Genomic DNA, 17106 nt, shown 5'->3' with positions numbered 1-17106 from the left:
TAGGTTCAACTATGTAGAAGGGCTCTGCCGCTACGCTCTCTACAATGGTAAACACGCGGAGGTTTTTTATCTCAGTAAATAACCCTTGTGCGTCAATAAAAAAAAGAAGTTGCTCAGAGGTCATTCAAGGACAAAAGTGTCCGCGTCAAAAAACTGCCATAAAAATATTATATATTAATATTTTTTTCCACTTTCACTCACTAAAATTTTTCAACCAACCATCAGTCCTGGTCATAACTACCAAATATTCATTCATTTTCAGGATTTTAACCCTTTAAATGCCAGTTTGTTTACATAATGCCACTGTTGTTTCACACACACAAACATTTCTCAATACACACATACAAAACACACTCTGACATCCATACCAACACACCCACACAATTTTAGCTGCATAATTTATTCAATTGGCCTGCAGTGCTCTATAATACAGCAAACAGAAAATAGGAAAAAAAGTATGTATTTGCTCCATAGGCTAAACATGAGAAAAATGGCACCATCTAATGGAAAATATTCAAAATTTAAATTTGGAAGCCAGGGCTCCGGAATGAAAGCATAATATAATAGAATTCCTGATTTTATGCTTTAATGGCACTAGAATCAAATCAGTGGCGCCTGCAGCTGTATGGCCGTACGCACTGTCCTGAGAACATTTACTACGCATTTACTCTCAGAATATTTCACCAATTATGAAATGTGTCCTGTATTTCTGTTGGCTGTTTTAAAGAACTAGCAATGCCCAATTTGCGAATAAAGAATTATTTTGAGTCGGTTCTTTTCAGTGAATTGGCCAAACAGGCTTGCAAAAGGTCTGAATTGATTCGTGATTCAGTACAATTCGTTCGGACCACTCTCTTACTGAATAATTTGGAGTGGTTTCTCACACAGTAAAACAGTATCGGGATATTTACGAACACAGAACAAACAGTGCTGAATTTATAAACAGTCAAATGAAACAAAAGTTTGTCTTTTTGAGAGGTAAATTTGAGAAATTTCAGCTAGTGCTGTGTCATGTGAACAAGGGGCTGTTCAAACTGAACGTGCTTTTAGTCCGCTCGCGCTGTTTTTCAGTCATTTTCCATATAAACATTCGCTAGATAGATGTCTTTTGACAACTGCGTCATGTTTCACTGTGTTTTTAGCATCTCTCAAAGGGAGTGCTGCATTTTTAGATGCTGTGTCAAGTTAAAAAGAACTTCTTCAACTGATAAAACGCGTCTCGAGACACCTGCGTTCTGCTCTATTCTTTGTGGTGCTAAGAGCGAAAACGCATCTGTCTGAATGGTTACTGGAAGAAATGCTTTAGCCAATAGTTACACGAATGCTACTCATCCTCAAGAAAATAAAACAAATGCGTATTTCAAAGTCACCAGAATTGAACGCTTTGGTGTTGTTTTTTTGCAACAACAAAAAATCTCATGGGGGAGCATGCCCCCGGACCCCCCAGATATAAGGTTTATTAGGCAGATTTCTGTGCATACCCTCAGATTAAATCCCGCAGGCGCCCCTGATCAAATATTGCAGTTTTAATGGGTTTCAATGGGGACGTTTTTGTCCCAAAGGTGCTGAGTGTAACTATTTTGTGTACACAGTGTATTCTAGATGTATTTTAGGAACTGAGATTGAAATATCAAAATTCCCCCCAAAATACACACTTTTGACAAAATTTAAGCCATTGGCATTAACACAGCCAAAATGATCGAAAAAACAAACATGAAAAAGACAAAAATGTCCCGAAGGACACACAAGGGCTAATAGAACATCTGTTGTACGTTTTTCTTGATAAAAGGGGCTTGGTGGTGTGTTTTAGTGATGGGTTGTTCATGAACGATTTGAATCTTTTATGTGACTCAGAAGAACGAGTAGTCTCAGAGAGTGATTCGTTCATTTCGTGTTGGCCGCGCATGCGCATTGCGCAACCTCCGTTTGTTTGTTAAGTGAAAACTGCATAGGCGCTGTACAGGAAACAGAAATTATTAGTTCACCTTTCAACTCTTTTGGTCTGAGTTTTTTATTATTATTTTTTTATGCTTTGAACAACAAAACACTACTACGATACAACATACCTTTTTGTGCCAGGGGAGCAAGAAAAAAGAAAAGAAAAAAAAGTACATACATTCACAAAGACACTTGACCTTGATTTTGAAGACAGAGCACAGGTGAACAGTTTTTCTATTAGTACTATTTTGAATAGTAGAAATATAATTCTCAATTTCTTTAAAAACTGCTGAAAAAGGAGGCTTTTTGTTAGAAAACTTACATTTATGAATGTGAAATTTGACTAATAAAATAAACAGATTCATTAAATAAGCTTCACTATTAACACTGTTGACATACTTTAAATAACCAAAAATTACATTTTCAAAATGCAAATCAAAATTAAAGAGTATCTTTTCATTAATAAACGTAGACACATCTTTCCATAACTTTTTCACATAACTACAATGCCAGAAAATGTGGGGCACTGTTTCCAAGTGCAAAGAGCAAAAAGAGCAGTTAACATCAATGTCTTTCTTAAACTTACAAAGAAAATGCTGAACAGGGTAGAATTTGTGTATTATCCTAAAATAAATTTATTTGACCTTATTTGTAACAAAACACTTATGAGGCAATAACACTTTCCCAATGAAGGTCATTAACAAATGTTTTGTTAAAACATTAACAAACCCAAAAAGCAGTAGTGTAAGACTTGGTGGCAACCTCCTTTAAAAACAAAGAACGAATAGGTTTGTTGTTGTTTCTGGATTGGAAAAAAGCAAATTTTGGGTTAATTATGGGCATATCAGCTGGCTTCATAACTTCTCTACATAAAGAAATGACCCCAGAATTAATGGCAGAAAATACAAGAGAGAATTCCTTGGGAGTCACAGGAAGATTAAAGTGCAAAAGAAATTCGTCATAAGGGCATAAGTTAAACAACTGACGGACTAAAACTATACCTCTATCAAACCAGCTTTAAAAAAAATACTGTTGTGCTTGTACAATATACAACGGTTATTCCAAAAAAAATAACATTGCTGAGAAAAATTGTGCTTGCGGCTTCCAAACCAATAAAGCTTGTGCATGAAAGGCAGATAATTTCACTGGCATCTTATAATCACACATTAATAAAAAAAGAAAGGCCCCCAAGATGGTCAAAAATAAAATTTGGAATAAAATTCCACAAAGGAGGTTTATTCAAACAGAATTTTTGCCAATTCATTTTGAAGGTTTTATTTCAAGTAGAAAAATCTAGAAAATCAAGGCCACCATTTTTAATTATTATAACAACAGATTTACGAATATTGTGCACACGGTTTTTCCATAAAAAAATTAAGTAAAATCTGATCAATAACTTTAACAGTTTTAGTGTCTAAGTGCACAGATGAAGCAACATAGGTGAGTCTAGAAACTCCTTCTGCTTTTGACAGAACAACTCTACCTCTAACGGACAGGTCTCTTAATAACCAAAGATTACATTTGTTTTTTTTTATCTTTTCAATGGCAGGATTAAATTGCAAAGAAACTCTATCTTGTTCGCAACAACGCCTAAATAATTAACAGCTTCTTTAACAGGAATACCATCCACAGATAAAAGAGAGGAGCTTTTCAAGGCTAATATTTCAAATTTTTTAATATTAAGGTACAGACAAGTTTTTTTTGCCTGATGAATCTGACTAGAATTTTTTTAAAACAAGGTTGCGTCATCCGCTAGTATCTCTTTTGGTCTGAGTCTTTTTTTTAATTTTTCTTTTTATTGAAAAGAATAATAAATTTACAAACAAAATAGGCATTAACAAACAATGTTAACCATTTACAGTTCTCAAAAGGCAGACATAGTTAACAATTATAATACGTGACAGCAATAAGTTTAAATTAAATATAAAGTAATAGAAATATATATATATATATATATATATATATATATATATATATATATATATATATATATATATATATATATTTAAAAAAACAAATAAATAAATAAATAATAATAATAATTTAAAAAAAAAACATATTGAGAGATAAATTTTTGCAAAGGGGTATCAAAAAGCTATGGGGTACTTAACTCATTGAAAAAGTTGGCTACTGTAATAGCTTTTTCATTTGAAAGGGTACCAAGATATGTGGCAACTGCTTTAAGTTCATTAACAAAGTAAGGAATGGAAGGAGGGGTTTTTAAAATCTGCATCTGTGAATAAAGTATTTAGCAAGTTCAAAAAGGTTATTCATCAAATAGTGTTGTGAACAATCTTTCTTAAGTACACCAAACTTAATTTGTTTGTATTCAAGAGGATTTACACATGTAATAATACATGGCATTTTACTATATAATTGGGACCAAAATCGCTTGGAGTAATTACAATCAAAAAAGACATGCTTAGTGGTTTCAATATCAGTTTCACAAAACTGACAAGTGTTTTCTCCAATATCAAACTTTGATTTAAGGAATTCTTTAGATGGGTATATGTCATTCATTATTTTGAAATTAAGTTCTTTCACTTTAGGGAGACTTGGAAAAGTAAGATAATTCAGTCTCATTTCCTTCATCTCTTTCGGGTTAATATCTTTGGAAATATAGTGACGTTTAATTCGATTTGGATTAAATCTACCAATGAAAATACTTCTAATATATTTGTTGTTACACTTATGATCTCTAATAGACAAATTACCCAGACAAAGAGATGGGAGAGCGAATGTCACAGAATAGTGTGAAAGAATCCCTTTTATCAGTAGTATCATGTTTTTTGGTATGGCATATATAACTGTATAAAATTCTTTAGGGTGACATACAAATCCATGTTTTGAACAAAAATCATTGTAATTGAACACATTACCAGAACTGTCCATCATATCCAATAGGGAATAAATATTATATTGAACCCAGTTTTCATAAAATAAAGACTTGTTATGGTGTACAATAAAACGATTGTTCCAAATACAAGTTTTATGTGGACTGAAATTGTGAGAAAATGCTAATTTCCAATAAAGGAGAACCTGCTGATGGAATGCAGATAATTTAAGAGGCAATTTGGACAACTCAGTCACATTTTATCAAAAATTCCAAGCCACCTACTTTCCCAAATATTGAAGAGGAGACCGTAAACCATAGGCTGTTTGTATTACAAAGAAATGATCTTAACCATTGAGTTTTTAAAACACTATTCATTATCTCTAAGTCAATAACATTTAATCCCCCTTCTTCGTAACTATGAACTAAATCATTTTTGTTGATATAGTGATGCTTATTTTTCCAAATAAAGTTAAATATTGCAGTGTTACATTCTTTTACTAAGTGAGGTGGAATAGCTAAGGAGGAGGCTGGATAAACAAACCTAGAAAGTAATTCCATTTTAGTTAACAAGATTCTTCCATAAATTGAGATATCTCTTTGTATCCAAAGATTAAGAATATTTTTTGCTTTTAAAAGATTGTTTGCAAAATTTTCTTGGATGTTTTGATTGCTATCTCTAGTAATAGTTATCCCCAAATATTTTACAGATTTCTTTATTGGTATATTACATAAAAAGTCTAATTCACTATCATGAATTGCAATTAACTCACATTTATTTATATTTAAGTATAGACCTGATGCCTTGGAGAACAGATTAATTAACTGGATAACTTTTACAATTTGATGTTGGTCCCTTAAAAAAATCACCGTATCATCAGCTAATTGGCTAATACCAATCTGTCTTCCAACTCTTTTGGTCTGAGTCGTTCGTTCTTTGCCGTGTTTGTGACGTCACTACTGCGTGACGCTAGCGCCGTTACGTCAGCACACTAGTGCCAACATGGCGTTCACTCTGTACGCACTAATTCAAACAGCGATTTTATTCACTAATGCCATCGCAGTTCTCCACGAAGAGAGATTTCTTAGTAAAAGTAAGTTTCTACGAGTTTATTTTCTTGGAAATTTAATGACAGTTTTGTTTCGTCGTATAATTATTTGAGTGTATTACCAGATGGGTTGCTAGTATTGTTTACTTTTACATATGTCCAGTAAATTACAGTAAAAATAAATAAAAATGCGTTTAAATTGAAATATAATTGTCATAAAATGCTGTATTATGTCATAAATATACAATAAAATCCATATAAAAAGTTTAGATTTCTAAACAATTGTATTTTGATATTGATTGATATTCAGCAATTGTATTTATTGTTCCACGTTTTAGAATATATATATATACACACACACACACACACACACACACACACACACAGTGCCTTGCAAAAGTATTCAGACCCCCTGACCAATTATCTCATTGTTGAATTACAAATGGTGCAATGAAATTTCATTCTGTTTGATATTTTATTTTAAAGCACTGTAACTCAAAATCAATTATTGTTAGGTGACATTGGTTTTATGTTGGGAAATAACAACAACAATAATAATAATACAAAATAAAAAAGCTGAAATATCTTGCTTGCATAAGTATTCAACCCCTGTGATGTGGAAGCTGCCAGGTTACACTGATGAAAGAAATTGCCCTAATGAGGACACAGTTACTTTACTATTGGAATCCACCAGTGAATCATTAAAGTTGCAATCACATTTTCTTGATAAAAAATCCATTGTTGAAGGATCATTGGTCAGGCTGTGAATCTGAAGGAAAATGAAGACCAAAGAGCATTCCACAGAAGTTAGAGATAAAGTAATAAAAATGCATAGATTAGGGAAAGGGTACAAAATAATATCCAAATGTTTGGATATCCCAGTGAGCACAGTTGGATCAATAATCAGGAAGTGGAAGCTGCACCACACCACCCAGGCACTGCCAAGAAAAGGCTGTCTCTCAAAACTCAGCGCTCTAACAAAGGGAGACTTGTGAGAGAAGCCACAGAGAGGCCTACAATCACTTTGCAGGAGCTACAGAGTTCAGTGGCTGGGAGTGGAGTAATGGTGCACCAGTCGACCATATCAAGAGCACTGCATAACACTGGCCTGTATGGGAGGGTGGCAAGAAAGAAGCCGTTACTCAAAAAGTACCATCTGAAAGCACGTCTGGAGTTTGCCAGAAAGCATGTGAGTGACCCAGCTGCGATGTGGGAGAAGGTTTTGTGGTCAGATGAGACCAAGATTTTTGACAAAAACTCAAAGCGCTATGTGTAGCGCAAACCTAACACTTCCTATGCCTCAAGACACACCATCCCTACAGTGAAGTATGGTGGTGGCAGCATCATGCTGTGATGATGCTTCTCATCAGCAAGGACTGGGAATTTCATAATGGCACATTTTCATAAAAATATTTCCCAACAAAAAACAATGTCACCTTACAATAATTGATTGAGTTTCAGTGTTTTAAAATAAAATATCAATCAGAATGAAATTTCAGTGTACCATTTGTAATTCGGTAATATGAGAGAATTGGTCAGGGGTCTGAATACTTTTTAAAGGCACTGTGTGTGTGTGTGTATATATATATATATATATAAAGGCCATAGAATGAAGTATTAAGATTTTATTATCTGTTAGTGACTATTTCTAGGACACTAATCAAAAAGCTCCCACATACTAAATGGTAAATCTCAATTTTCCAGTTGGCTGGGGAGCAGAACAAAGTATCGGAGGATTTGGAGATGAACCAGGGATTAAAGCACAACTTCTCAATCTGATTCGATCTGTCAGGACTGTCATGAGAGGTACGCTTATTTGTAGAGTTTCTTTGACCAAGGTTCCATGGCTAAGACTAAATTCTCATGGTTATTCTATTACTAGCAAGAATCATGATTAGAGATACACTAATTATGTTCAGCCGTGCAATAATCTGAATCAGGGTCTGGAAATATCATGTATTTCAAACATGAAACGGTAACATGTTTTCTCTTTCCACAGTGCCTCTAATAGCAGTCAATTCAGTATGTATCGTCTTACTATTATTGTTTGGATGAAGAATGAATGGACCTCAGTGGAACGAAGTGAATGTGGCAAAGGAAAATGGACTGTTTTTTTGGTTAATGTTTTTTTTTATTTTTTTTTTTTACCTGTGGCTATATATATGTTGCTCTCAAAATTGTATTCTGAATTACTGTAAATCTTCTGGGAGTTTTATATTAAAATATCAGTAAGCATTTTTTCCTTTTGTATGTTTTGTAACTTTAATTACTGATATTACAAAAGCACCTGTGTTTGTGCTATTTTCTAGTATGGTGTCCTATTATCAAGATTCAATGAGAACAAGTCAGACAGGTTCTCTCATCATTTACCCCTCACGCCATCCCAGATGTTTGACTTTGATGGTCCAAAAAGCCCATAAAGGCAGCATAAAAGAAATCCATATCTTCTGAAGTGATATGATAGGTGTGGGTGAGAAACAGATCAATATTTAAGTCCTTTTTTTTACTATGAATCTCCACTTTCATTTTGACATTCTTATTTTGTTTTTGGCCATTTGCATTCTACGTGTATATCTCCATCACCTGGGCAGGGAGAATTTATTTGCTTAAATATTGATCTGTTTCTCACCCACACCTGTGTTCATGCTTTAGAAGACTAAATTACTTTTTGGATTACTTTTATGCTGACTTTTTGTGCTTTTTGGACCTTCTGTGTTCTGGTCACCATTCACTTGCATTGTATGGACCTACAGAGCTGAAATATTCTTCTAAAAATCTTCGTTTGTGATCAGCAGAAGACAGAAAGTCATACATATCTGGGATGACATGAAGGGGAGTAAATGATGACAGAATTTTCATTAAGAAATGCAACCTGTTCTGTCTGAAGAAATGAGGTTTGAATTTTGAACAAAGAAGCCTCTGCCCTTGTGAGCCAGTCAATGTAAAAAAGAAAAAAAAGAATTGTTCATTTTTCACATTTTAATAAATTCAGTTTGTCTTTCCATGTATTTTGCCTTGCCTAAATTTTATTGGTTATGTAATCCCTCTTAATACTTAAAATAATAATAAAGTTATGGGACACAAGTGTTCATTAAACGTGCTAGGTACACTACACCTTTGAATTATTTTGCCATCTGAGGTCAGTCAACATTTATTTAATTAAATGTTTGATTGAATAAAATGTTCAATCAAAATGAGGTCAGTTTGCTGTTTGACATATGGAGTCCATTAGTAACACTAGATTACTCCATCAGGATTAAAGTACCTTTTTATTAACAGTAGCGCAGACCACAGTTAATATGTTGAATTACCACCATATGTTCAAAGCCTAACATTTTTATAATCTATGCTTAATGGTTATTACCATAGATGATGTGACTTTATATTTCCCTAATCCCATGGATTTATCCCCTGGAAGACAAGAATTATTTATGAGTTTGGAATTTTTTTTTCAGCAAAGCTATGTTCATCATTACCCAAAATAAATGGGATCTGACAGGGGAAACAGTACAGGTCAGACTGAAGGCATGAATTCATATGGTATTTAATTATATATCTATTATTTTTATTGAAACACTAGTACTATACCTAGTGCTTAATTGCACACATGTTAATAGTGAGGCAGGAAATAGAAGTATTTCTGACTTTGTTAAAACTGTTATATGAATTAATGTTCAATGTTAAATACTATTTAATCTGCTAGTAAAATATCCAGCATATGTTCTTATCAGTTGAGTGAATAATCTGTCCAATAGACAACCCTCTTAAATGATTATAAACTGTCAGAGTTTGGGAAAGTCAGTATCCTCTTTAGAAGAAATAAATAATATAGTACTGAAAAATAAAAAAGGACTAAATAACCAAAAAAAAAAACCTAACTAACTAAGTAACTTAATAAATACGTTTTACATTTGAGCTAATGTTACAAGAAAAGTCTGTGGAAAATAAGTGTTTTATCGTCAGGCATGTCTTCGGACATAAAAATGTAAGAGCCAGCGAAGGACCCCAGCAGGAAGTAAGTGTTGTTCAGGTAAATGTTTACAATAACATTATTTTGGTGTTTAATACTTTCATAGGCATCGTTTAATTCCTTTTAGTGGTATTAAGATGCAAATAAAATGTCTTTATCGTTTGAAAACGAATCTTAAAAGCATGCTCTGTGTTTATAGCAGGCTGTCATGTCATAATCATTGCGTTTAAAACAAAAACAGATCTCGCTGTGTAACTGACCACAAAACCCCTCCATTTATTTACACGTTTTAGCTGATCGCTGTATTATTGAGTGATTTAGCCGATCTGATTTACCTTATCCAAAATGCTTGTTATTTGGCAGCTTGTGTAAATAAATTTGGGGTTTCCAAATCCTTAAATGATGTCAAGTACAGATGAAAGTGTTATATAGATAATCCAGAGTTCGTGGTGAATAAGAGCATTAATTGAACATCCAAATGCTGAGATATGATCCATCAAAATCAAAAATATCTAAAAGGCAATAATGTTTATCTGTTTGTATTAGCTGTGTTTTTTTTTTTTTTTTTTTTTTTAAATGAATATTCTGGGTTCAATCGACAGCATTTGTGACATAATGTTAATTACCACACAAAATAATTTCGACTCGCCCCTCCATTTCTGAATATATATATATATATATATATATATAAATCGAGGTTACAGTGAGACACTTACAATGGAAGTGAATGGGGCCAGTGTTTTGGAGGGTTTTAAAGCAGAAATGTTTAGTTTATAATTTTATAAAAGCACTTGTATTAATTATTCTGTTAAAATTCATGTATTATTTGATCTGTAAAGTTGTTTAAATTGCCATTTTTACAGTCATTTTTGGGTTTATTGATATTACATCATAATGGAAAAAAGTTGTAAAATTGGCTATAACTTTACACAGAACCGGTTAGTAAGCGATTTTATGTTAACACGCATATATGATAACATGCATATTGTTTACGTCTTGTGGCTGTACTTTTGAAACTGAGTATTTTAACGTTTACGGATTGGCCCCATTCAATTCCACTGTAGTGTCTCACTGGAACCCAGATTTGTTTTTTGTTTTTTTAAAGAAAACCAGGGGCAAATCAAAATTAGTTTTTTTTGGGTAATCAATATTATGTCCCAATCGATAAAGTTCCCTCATGCATTCTGCATTACCTGAATAAAGACTACATCCTTCCCAATCTGTAATGTTGTGCCCTATTAGAAAGCTTGAACATGCTAAATTTAAAACTTTTTTTTCTGGTCATTAAGTGTAAGTGATGGCGTCTCGCCGCACACTGAAAGCAGTGCTCATTGACCTGAGTGGAACTCTTCATATTGAAGATGCTGCAGTTCCGGGAGCACAAGAGGCTCTGACCAGGTCAGTTTTGTTTGCTGTTTGTCAAAAAGTTGGGTATAAATTAGTGGTTGCCCTCAATATGGAAACAGTTACTAACTGAATGTATATTGCTGTATTCAAAATAGCAAACTATCATTCTATCACAGGAGAATCACATTGTATCACATTCTATTCCTGTCCATCATTATGCAGTATACTGAGAGGAATATGTGTGTTTTCAGTACACAGGAGACAGTGGCTACTTATTGTACAGTACGCAGAATAAGATTACATACTAGCTAGGCTAGTGTCATTTTAATGCAGTTTTAATACAAAACTTCTTTTAGATTAAAAATATGATGTTATAATATAGCATGTAGTATACACAGTGCTGTGTAGTAACAATTACATGTAATCTGGATTATGTAATCAGATTACAAAAATAGAGTATTTGCAATTAGATTAAATTACATTTTAAAATACTCCTAATCAGATTAGTTATTTTTTATGGATTACATGGTTACATATTAATCAGGCAAAGGCAATACATTGTACGTAATTTATTGATCCCTCTTCGAATGGCTTTTTTAGCACAAATGCAACAAAATGAAGTGCAAAGCCATGCATTAGGTGTGTAATTAATGCTTAATCTATTTGTTTTATCATACTTGTCATACACAAGTAATGATGGGAAATGTAGTTTTGTTACATACGCTTGTCGCTGCATAAACCAGCTAAATGAGTCTTATTTTCTGGCAATTTTTATTGTTATTCATTAACAGTACAAAAAATGCATACAAACTAAACTTCACAGTCAAAATCCTCAAGTACAACTTAATTATTACCAATAACAATTTGCTTCCTCCTTGATTCTTAAATCAACACGCCCCCATTTAGGAAAGTCGGGTCTTGAAAAAAATCCTGAGTTTCCCACTCGTAATTACAACTTTGTGGTGGCATTTGTGTGCCCTTAACTCGTAACTACGATTATTCCGATATGACTTGAATGCACCAATACCCTCATGCATTGCATTTATCTCTGAACTTTCATCATTTACAAAATGAATGACTTCTAGAATGTAAAAATTTTAGGATACTACATTTAAGACATTTAAAAAGGGTTGTTTGAGGCTATATTTATGTTGTATATTGTTATTTCAAACAGTCTTTTTTGTTCTAATTCTACAATTTCATTAGTTCAGATTAAGACGGGCTCCGATCGCTGTGAAATTTGTGACCAACACCACAAAGGAGTGTAAGAGGACCCTGTTTGAGCGTCTGCGCTGGCTGAACTTTGACCTCCAAGAGCAGGAGATCTTCACATCACTCACTGCAGCTCGTAATCTACTGGAGCAGAGAGCAGTGCGCCCCTTACTGCTGGTGGAAGATAGTGCTCTGGAGGATTTCACAGGCTTGTTTTATTTAAAAATGCAACTTCTCTATTTGTCATATTAAGATCGCTGTAGATCTCATTATTGTCTGTGGTCATACAGGTTTGGAGACATCTGATCCTAATGCAGTTGTGATAGGGTTAGCACCAGACCACTTCAACTACCAGATGCTCAACAAAGCTTTCCGGTAACCTTTGGACAAAAATAGCAGATAGCACATACTTTATTTTAATAGACACTAGCTGTCAAAAGTTTGGTCGCACCTACTCGTTCTTTATTATTATTCATATTATAACCTAACCCTAACAATTATTTCATAAATTATTATTTTTTTAACAGCCCAAAAGAAACATGAAGCTTGAACACACGATTCAATTAAATCAAATCAAATACAATTCAACCCCACCCCCTCCCATAAAATCAAAACTGTTTTATATTTTAGATTATTTATTTCAAAATTTGAATTCTCCAATGAAGTGGCTGATATATCATCACTTCTTTTCATCAGGTTAATTTTAGATGGTGCTCCTCTTATTGCGATCCATAAAGCCCGATACTACAAAAGAAAGGATGGGTTGGCTTTGGGTCCGGGTCCGTTTGTGATGGGTCTTGAGTATGCAACTGATACACAGGCTACAGTGGTGGGTAAACCAGAGAAAGCCTTCTTCCTGGAGGCTTTACGTGATCTGAACTGCTCACCAGAGGAGGCGGTGATGATCGGAGACGTGAGTATAATTCAAAATATGACCTGAACATGTTCTTTGTGAGATTCACCCTTTTACACATTCAATAAGGAAAACATAAGTGGATTTGTTTATCTCTATATTTTTTTGGCTAACAAACACAAATCAAACTGTCTTTGCACAGGATGCCAGAGATGATGTTGGTGGTGCACAGATTACAGGAATGCTGGGAATATTAGTAAAAACTGGTAAGGATTAGATAATTGTTTGCTTCAATTTTCATAAACAGTTATATTATTATTATCATGCTACACTTCCATATTATTTGTGCCTTATCTATACTATACACCGATAAGCCAAAACGCTATGACGACTCACAGGTGAAGCGAATAACGTTGATCATCTTCTAACAAGGTCACATGTCAAGGTCTGGGTAGATTAGATGGTAAGCAAACAATCAGTTCTCGTAGTCAACATGTTGAATGCAGGAGAAATGGGCAGGAGTAAAGACCTGAGCGTCTTTGACAAGGGACAAACTGTTATGGCCAGATGACTGGTTCAGAGTATCTCTGAAATGGCAAGGCTTGTGGGGAGCTCCCGGTCAGCAGTGGTGAGTACCTACCGACAGTGGTCAGAGGAGGGACAAACCACAAACCAGCTACAAGGTGTTGGGTGCCCAATACACATCGATGCGCTAGGGCAACGGAAGCTATCCTGTCTGGTCCGAACCGACAGAAGGTCTACTGTGGCACAAGTCACAGAAAATGTTAATGATGGTTACGGGAGGAATATGTCACAACACACAGTGCATTGCACCCTTCTGCATATGGGGCTGCGTAGCCGCAGACCGGTCAGAGTGCCCATGATGACCCCTGTCCAAAAAAAAGCGCCGCAGACCGGTCAGAGTGCCCATGATGACCCCTGTCCACCGCCGAAGGTGCCTACAATGGGCACGTGAGCGTTGGAACATGGTCCTTAGAGCAATGGAAGAAGGTCACCTGGTCCGATGAGTCCTGTTTTATGTTACATCATGTGGATGATAAGTGATAGCACCAGGATGCACTGTGTGAAGACAACAAGGTGGTGGAAGGAGTGTGATGCTCTGGGCAGTGCTCTGCTGGGAAACCCTGGGTCCAGCCATTCATGTGGAAATCAATTTGACACGTGCCACCTACCTAAACATCGTTGCAGACCAGGTACACCCCTTCATGGCAATGGTATTTCCTGATGGCAGTGGCCTCTTTCAGCAGGATAATGTGCCCTGTCACACTGCACACATTGTTCGGGAATGGTTTGAGGAACACGATGAAGAGTTCAAGGTGTTGCCCTGGCCTCCAAATTCCCCATATCTCCATCTGATTGAGCATCTGTGGAATGTGCTGGACCAACAAGTCCGATCCATGGCGGCTACACCTCACAACTTACAGGACTTGAAGGATCTGCTGCTAATGCCTTGGTGCCAGATACCACAGGACACCTTCAGGGGTCTTGTAAAGTCCATGCCTCGGTGGGCCGGTGCTGTTTTGGCGGCACGTGGCGGACCAACTGCATATTAGGCAGGTGGTCATAATATTTTGGCTCATCTGTGTATATCATTCACTTGTACCTATCTATACAATGCATATTATGCATTATTTTGGTGATATAGATGTATAACTTTATGGATATATAATATATATTGACATTTTGCTCATTACTATTCTGACCATTTGCCGTAACATATATATATATATATTTTTTTTTTACTGTATTACTATTATGGCTGGGTATTGATACAGATTTCCCGATTCGATTCAATTCCGATTCACAAGCTCTTGATTCAGTTCTATTCCAATTTTGATTTGACATACATTTATATGGGTATGTTTCAGTTATAATGTCCCTTTTGCTTACATATGACAGAAATTCTTTCTACCTAACTAGGTATATGAAGAAAATGTACATTTTACTAATTATATTTTTATACACATTCTGTACACATTTTAGCTTTTTAAAAATGAACAAATCCATGTGTCCAATCAATAAATATGATATCATATTGCATATATTATATTTTGTTACGTTTATTGTTTAATTGCATAATTTGTACTACACGTGCTAAAAATCAGTACTGTCTCTTTAAGAAAACCGGCAGTTCTGTAAAGAGCGTCAGTAAATGAGTGCATGTTCAAGAGAAAGGACTCGAATTGCTTTATCTCATCCGTACTATGCATGATTAGATTTAAATGTTTATTTTTTGTTGTTTTTGCTTTACAACTGACTATAAAGAACAGAATGGGTATTAAAAGAGACATTATTCAGTGACAAATCAGTTGTGTCTTGTCTTTAGACACACATTACACGGAACAACTTTTACTCTCAAAATGCAGTGAAAGGATCTCTATGCTGAATACTCCACCACTAGCTATACTACACAATTACTGCTGAGTGGAATCTAAACATTTACCAGCCAGTTACCAAATATATAAATTTTTAGTCGCATAGTGCAATTTGGTTGCAAATGCGAGTAATTTCCTCTCATTGTAGTAGTGGGTTGCGCATTGAGTAAAAGATCGATCTCGGGATTTGAGAATCGTTATCGAGATTGCATCACAATCTTTTGAACATCGAAAATCTATATTTTTACCCACCCCTAATAACTATTATCTGGTTAGATGCTAACTGTATTTTGATTAGCCTTGTACTTGTTATTTGCACAATGACAAGTTGAATCAAATCTAATATTTAGTAATCCTCTTTTAATTTGCAGGTAAATACAGACCTGGTGATGAAAGTAAAATTAACCCTCCACCTCTGTTGACCTGTGACAGCTTTCCAGATGCTGTCAATTATATACTTGAACACCTCTTAGGCTCTAAATAATCTAAAAACTGAGTTTAAGACCAACACAAAACATAAATTGAATGGTACTATTTAGGCCACGTCCACACTAATACGTTTTCGTTTAAAAACACATTGATTTCGCTAAGTTTGCTCCTCTCATCCACATTGGAATTGCATTTTCCTCAACCGAAAATGGAGCGAATCAAAAACGCTCTCCATTACTTGATACTTTGGAAAACGATGATGTTAGGAAACTGAAAACGGTGTTTCCAAACAAGAAAACGGTTTAATGTGGATGTGCTTTTAGTTTGACCATTGTTAGACTGTCCATTATTAACAATCATGTTGATATGAAAATATCTATAGAAATTGGATTTATCTGTGTTACATAATAAAGTTCTTGCACTCCGTTTACTTCTAATTATTCTGCAGTACTGCTTATAGTTCTAAACATTTGCTAAGGAAAGGAAGAGAAAAAGTGGTATTTTAAGTCCATAGCTGTTTTAAAGGTCTGCAACCAGACCCGGACCTGACGGGACCTGAGAAACTGCCGTGTTTCGGGCCGGGTCGGGTTTTGTAATCAATGAAAAAATAACCAGGCCTACCTAATGTGTTTTCCGCACGTGTTCTCACTCACAGACATGCGCAAACGGACGAGTTAGGGCCAAAACGTAATCTACGCAAGGACTTGAACACAGACGCATCTTGCAACGCAAGCTCCATTTTACATGTTGCTGCGTTCTGAAATGTGTCAGACCAGAGATGGGGACTCGAGTGAGAGACTCGGACTCGAGTCACACTCGAGTTGCATTTTTATAGACTTCAGACTCGACTCCAGGCTCGACCTAAAATGACTTCATATATATATATATGATTTATACACACTGGTGGCCAAAAGTTTGGAATAATGTACAGATTTTGCTCTTATGGAAAGAAATTGGTACTTTTATTCACCAAAGTGGCATTCAACTGATCACAATGTATAGCCAGGACATTAATAACGTGAAAAATTACTATTCCAATTTGAATTGAACTACTTCAAAGTGTTCTCATCAGAAAATCC

The 17106-nt window shown here is 35.0% G+C and overlaps 2 protein-coding genes across 3 annotated transcripts; both read left to right on the top strand.

The window, feature by feature from the left end:
* The first annotated feature begins 5745 nt into the window (after positions 1-5745).
* LOC127433155 (immediate early response 3-interacting protein 1) lies at positions 5746-8828 on the top strand. The gene is made up of 3 exons (XM_051684833.1): positions 5746-5865; positions 7525-7626; positions 7820-8828. Exons 1-3 carry the CDS (start codon positions 5775-5777, stop codon positions 7873-7875), a joined length of 249 nt encoding a protein of 82 aa, XP_051540793.1. The 5' UTR covers positions 5746-5774; the 3' UTR covers positions 7876-8828.
* Positions 8829-9718: 890 nt separating this feature from the next.
* On the top strand, positions 9719-16453 carry LOC127433152 (haloacid dehalogenase-like hydrolase domain-containing protein 2). 2 transcript variants are annotated; one of them, XM_051684829.1, is made up of 7 exons: positions 9719-9850; positions 11080-11188; positions 12349-12557; positions 12640-12724; positions 13046-13262; positions 13405-13468; positions 15970-16453. In XM_051684829.1, exons 2-7 carry the CDS (start codon positions 11088-11090, stop codon positions 16080-16082), a joined length of 789 nt encoding a protein of 262 aa, XP_051540789.1. In that variant the 5' UTR covers positions 9719-9850; positions 11080-11087; the 3' UTR covers positions 16083-16453. The 2 variants fall into 2 exon arrangements, with proteins under 2 accessions (XP_051540789.1, XP_051540790.1); XM_051684830.1 differs by having other exon boundaries at positions 9799-9835.
* The last annotated feature ends 653 nt before the right edge of the window (positions 16454-17106 follow it).

Source organism: Myxocyprinus asiaticus, chromosome 43 (genome assembly GCF_019703515.2).
Source record: "Myxocyprinus asiaticus isolate MX2 ecotype Aquarium Trade chromosome 43, UBuf_Myxa_2, whole genome shotgun sequence".
Lineage (NCBI taxonomy): Eukaryota > Metazoa > Chordata > Actinopteri > Cypriniformes > Catostomidae > Myxocyprinus > Myxocyprinus asiaticus.
Note: the sequence above shows the minus strand (reverse complement) of the source record. Positions and strands in the feature narration are given on the sequence as shown.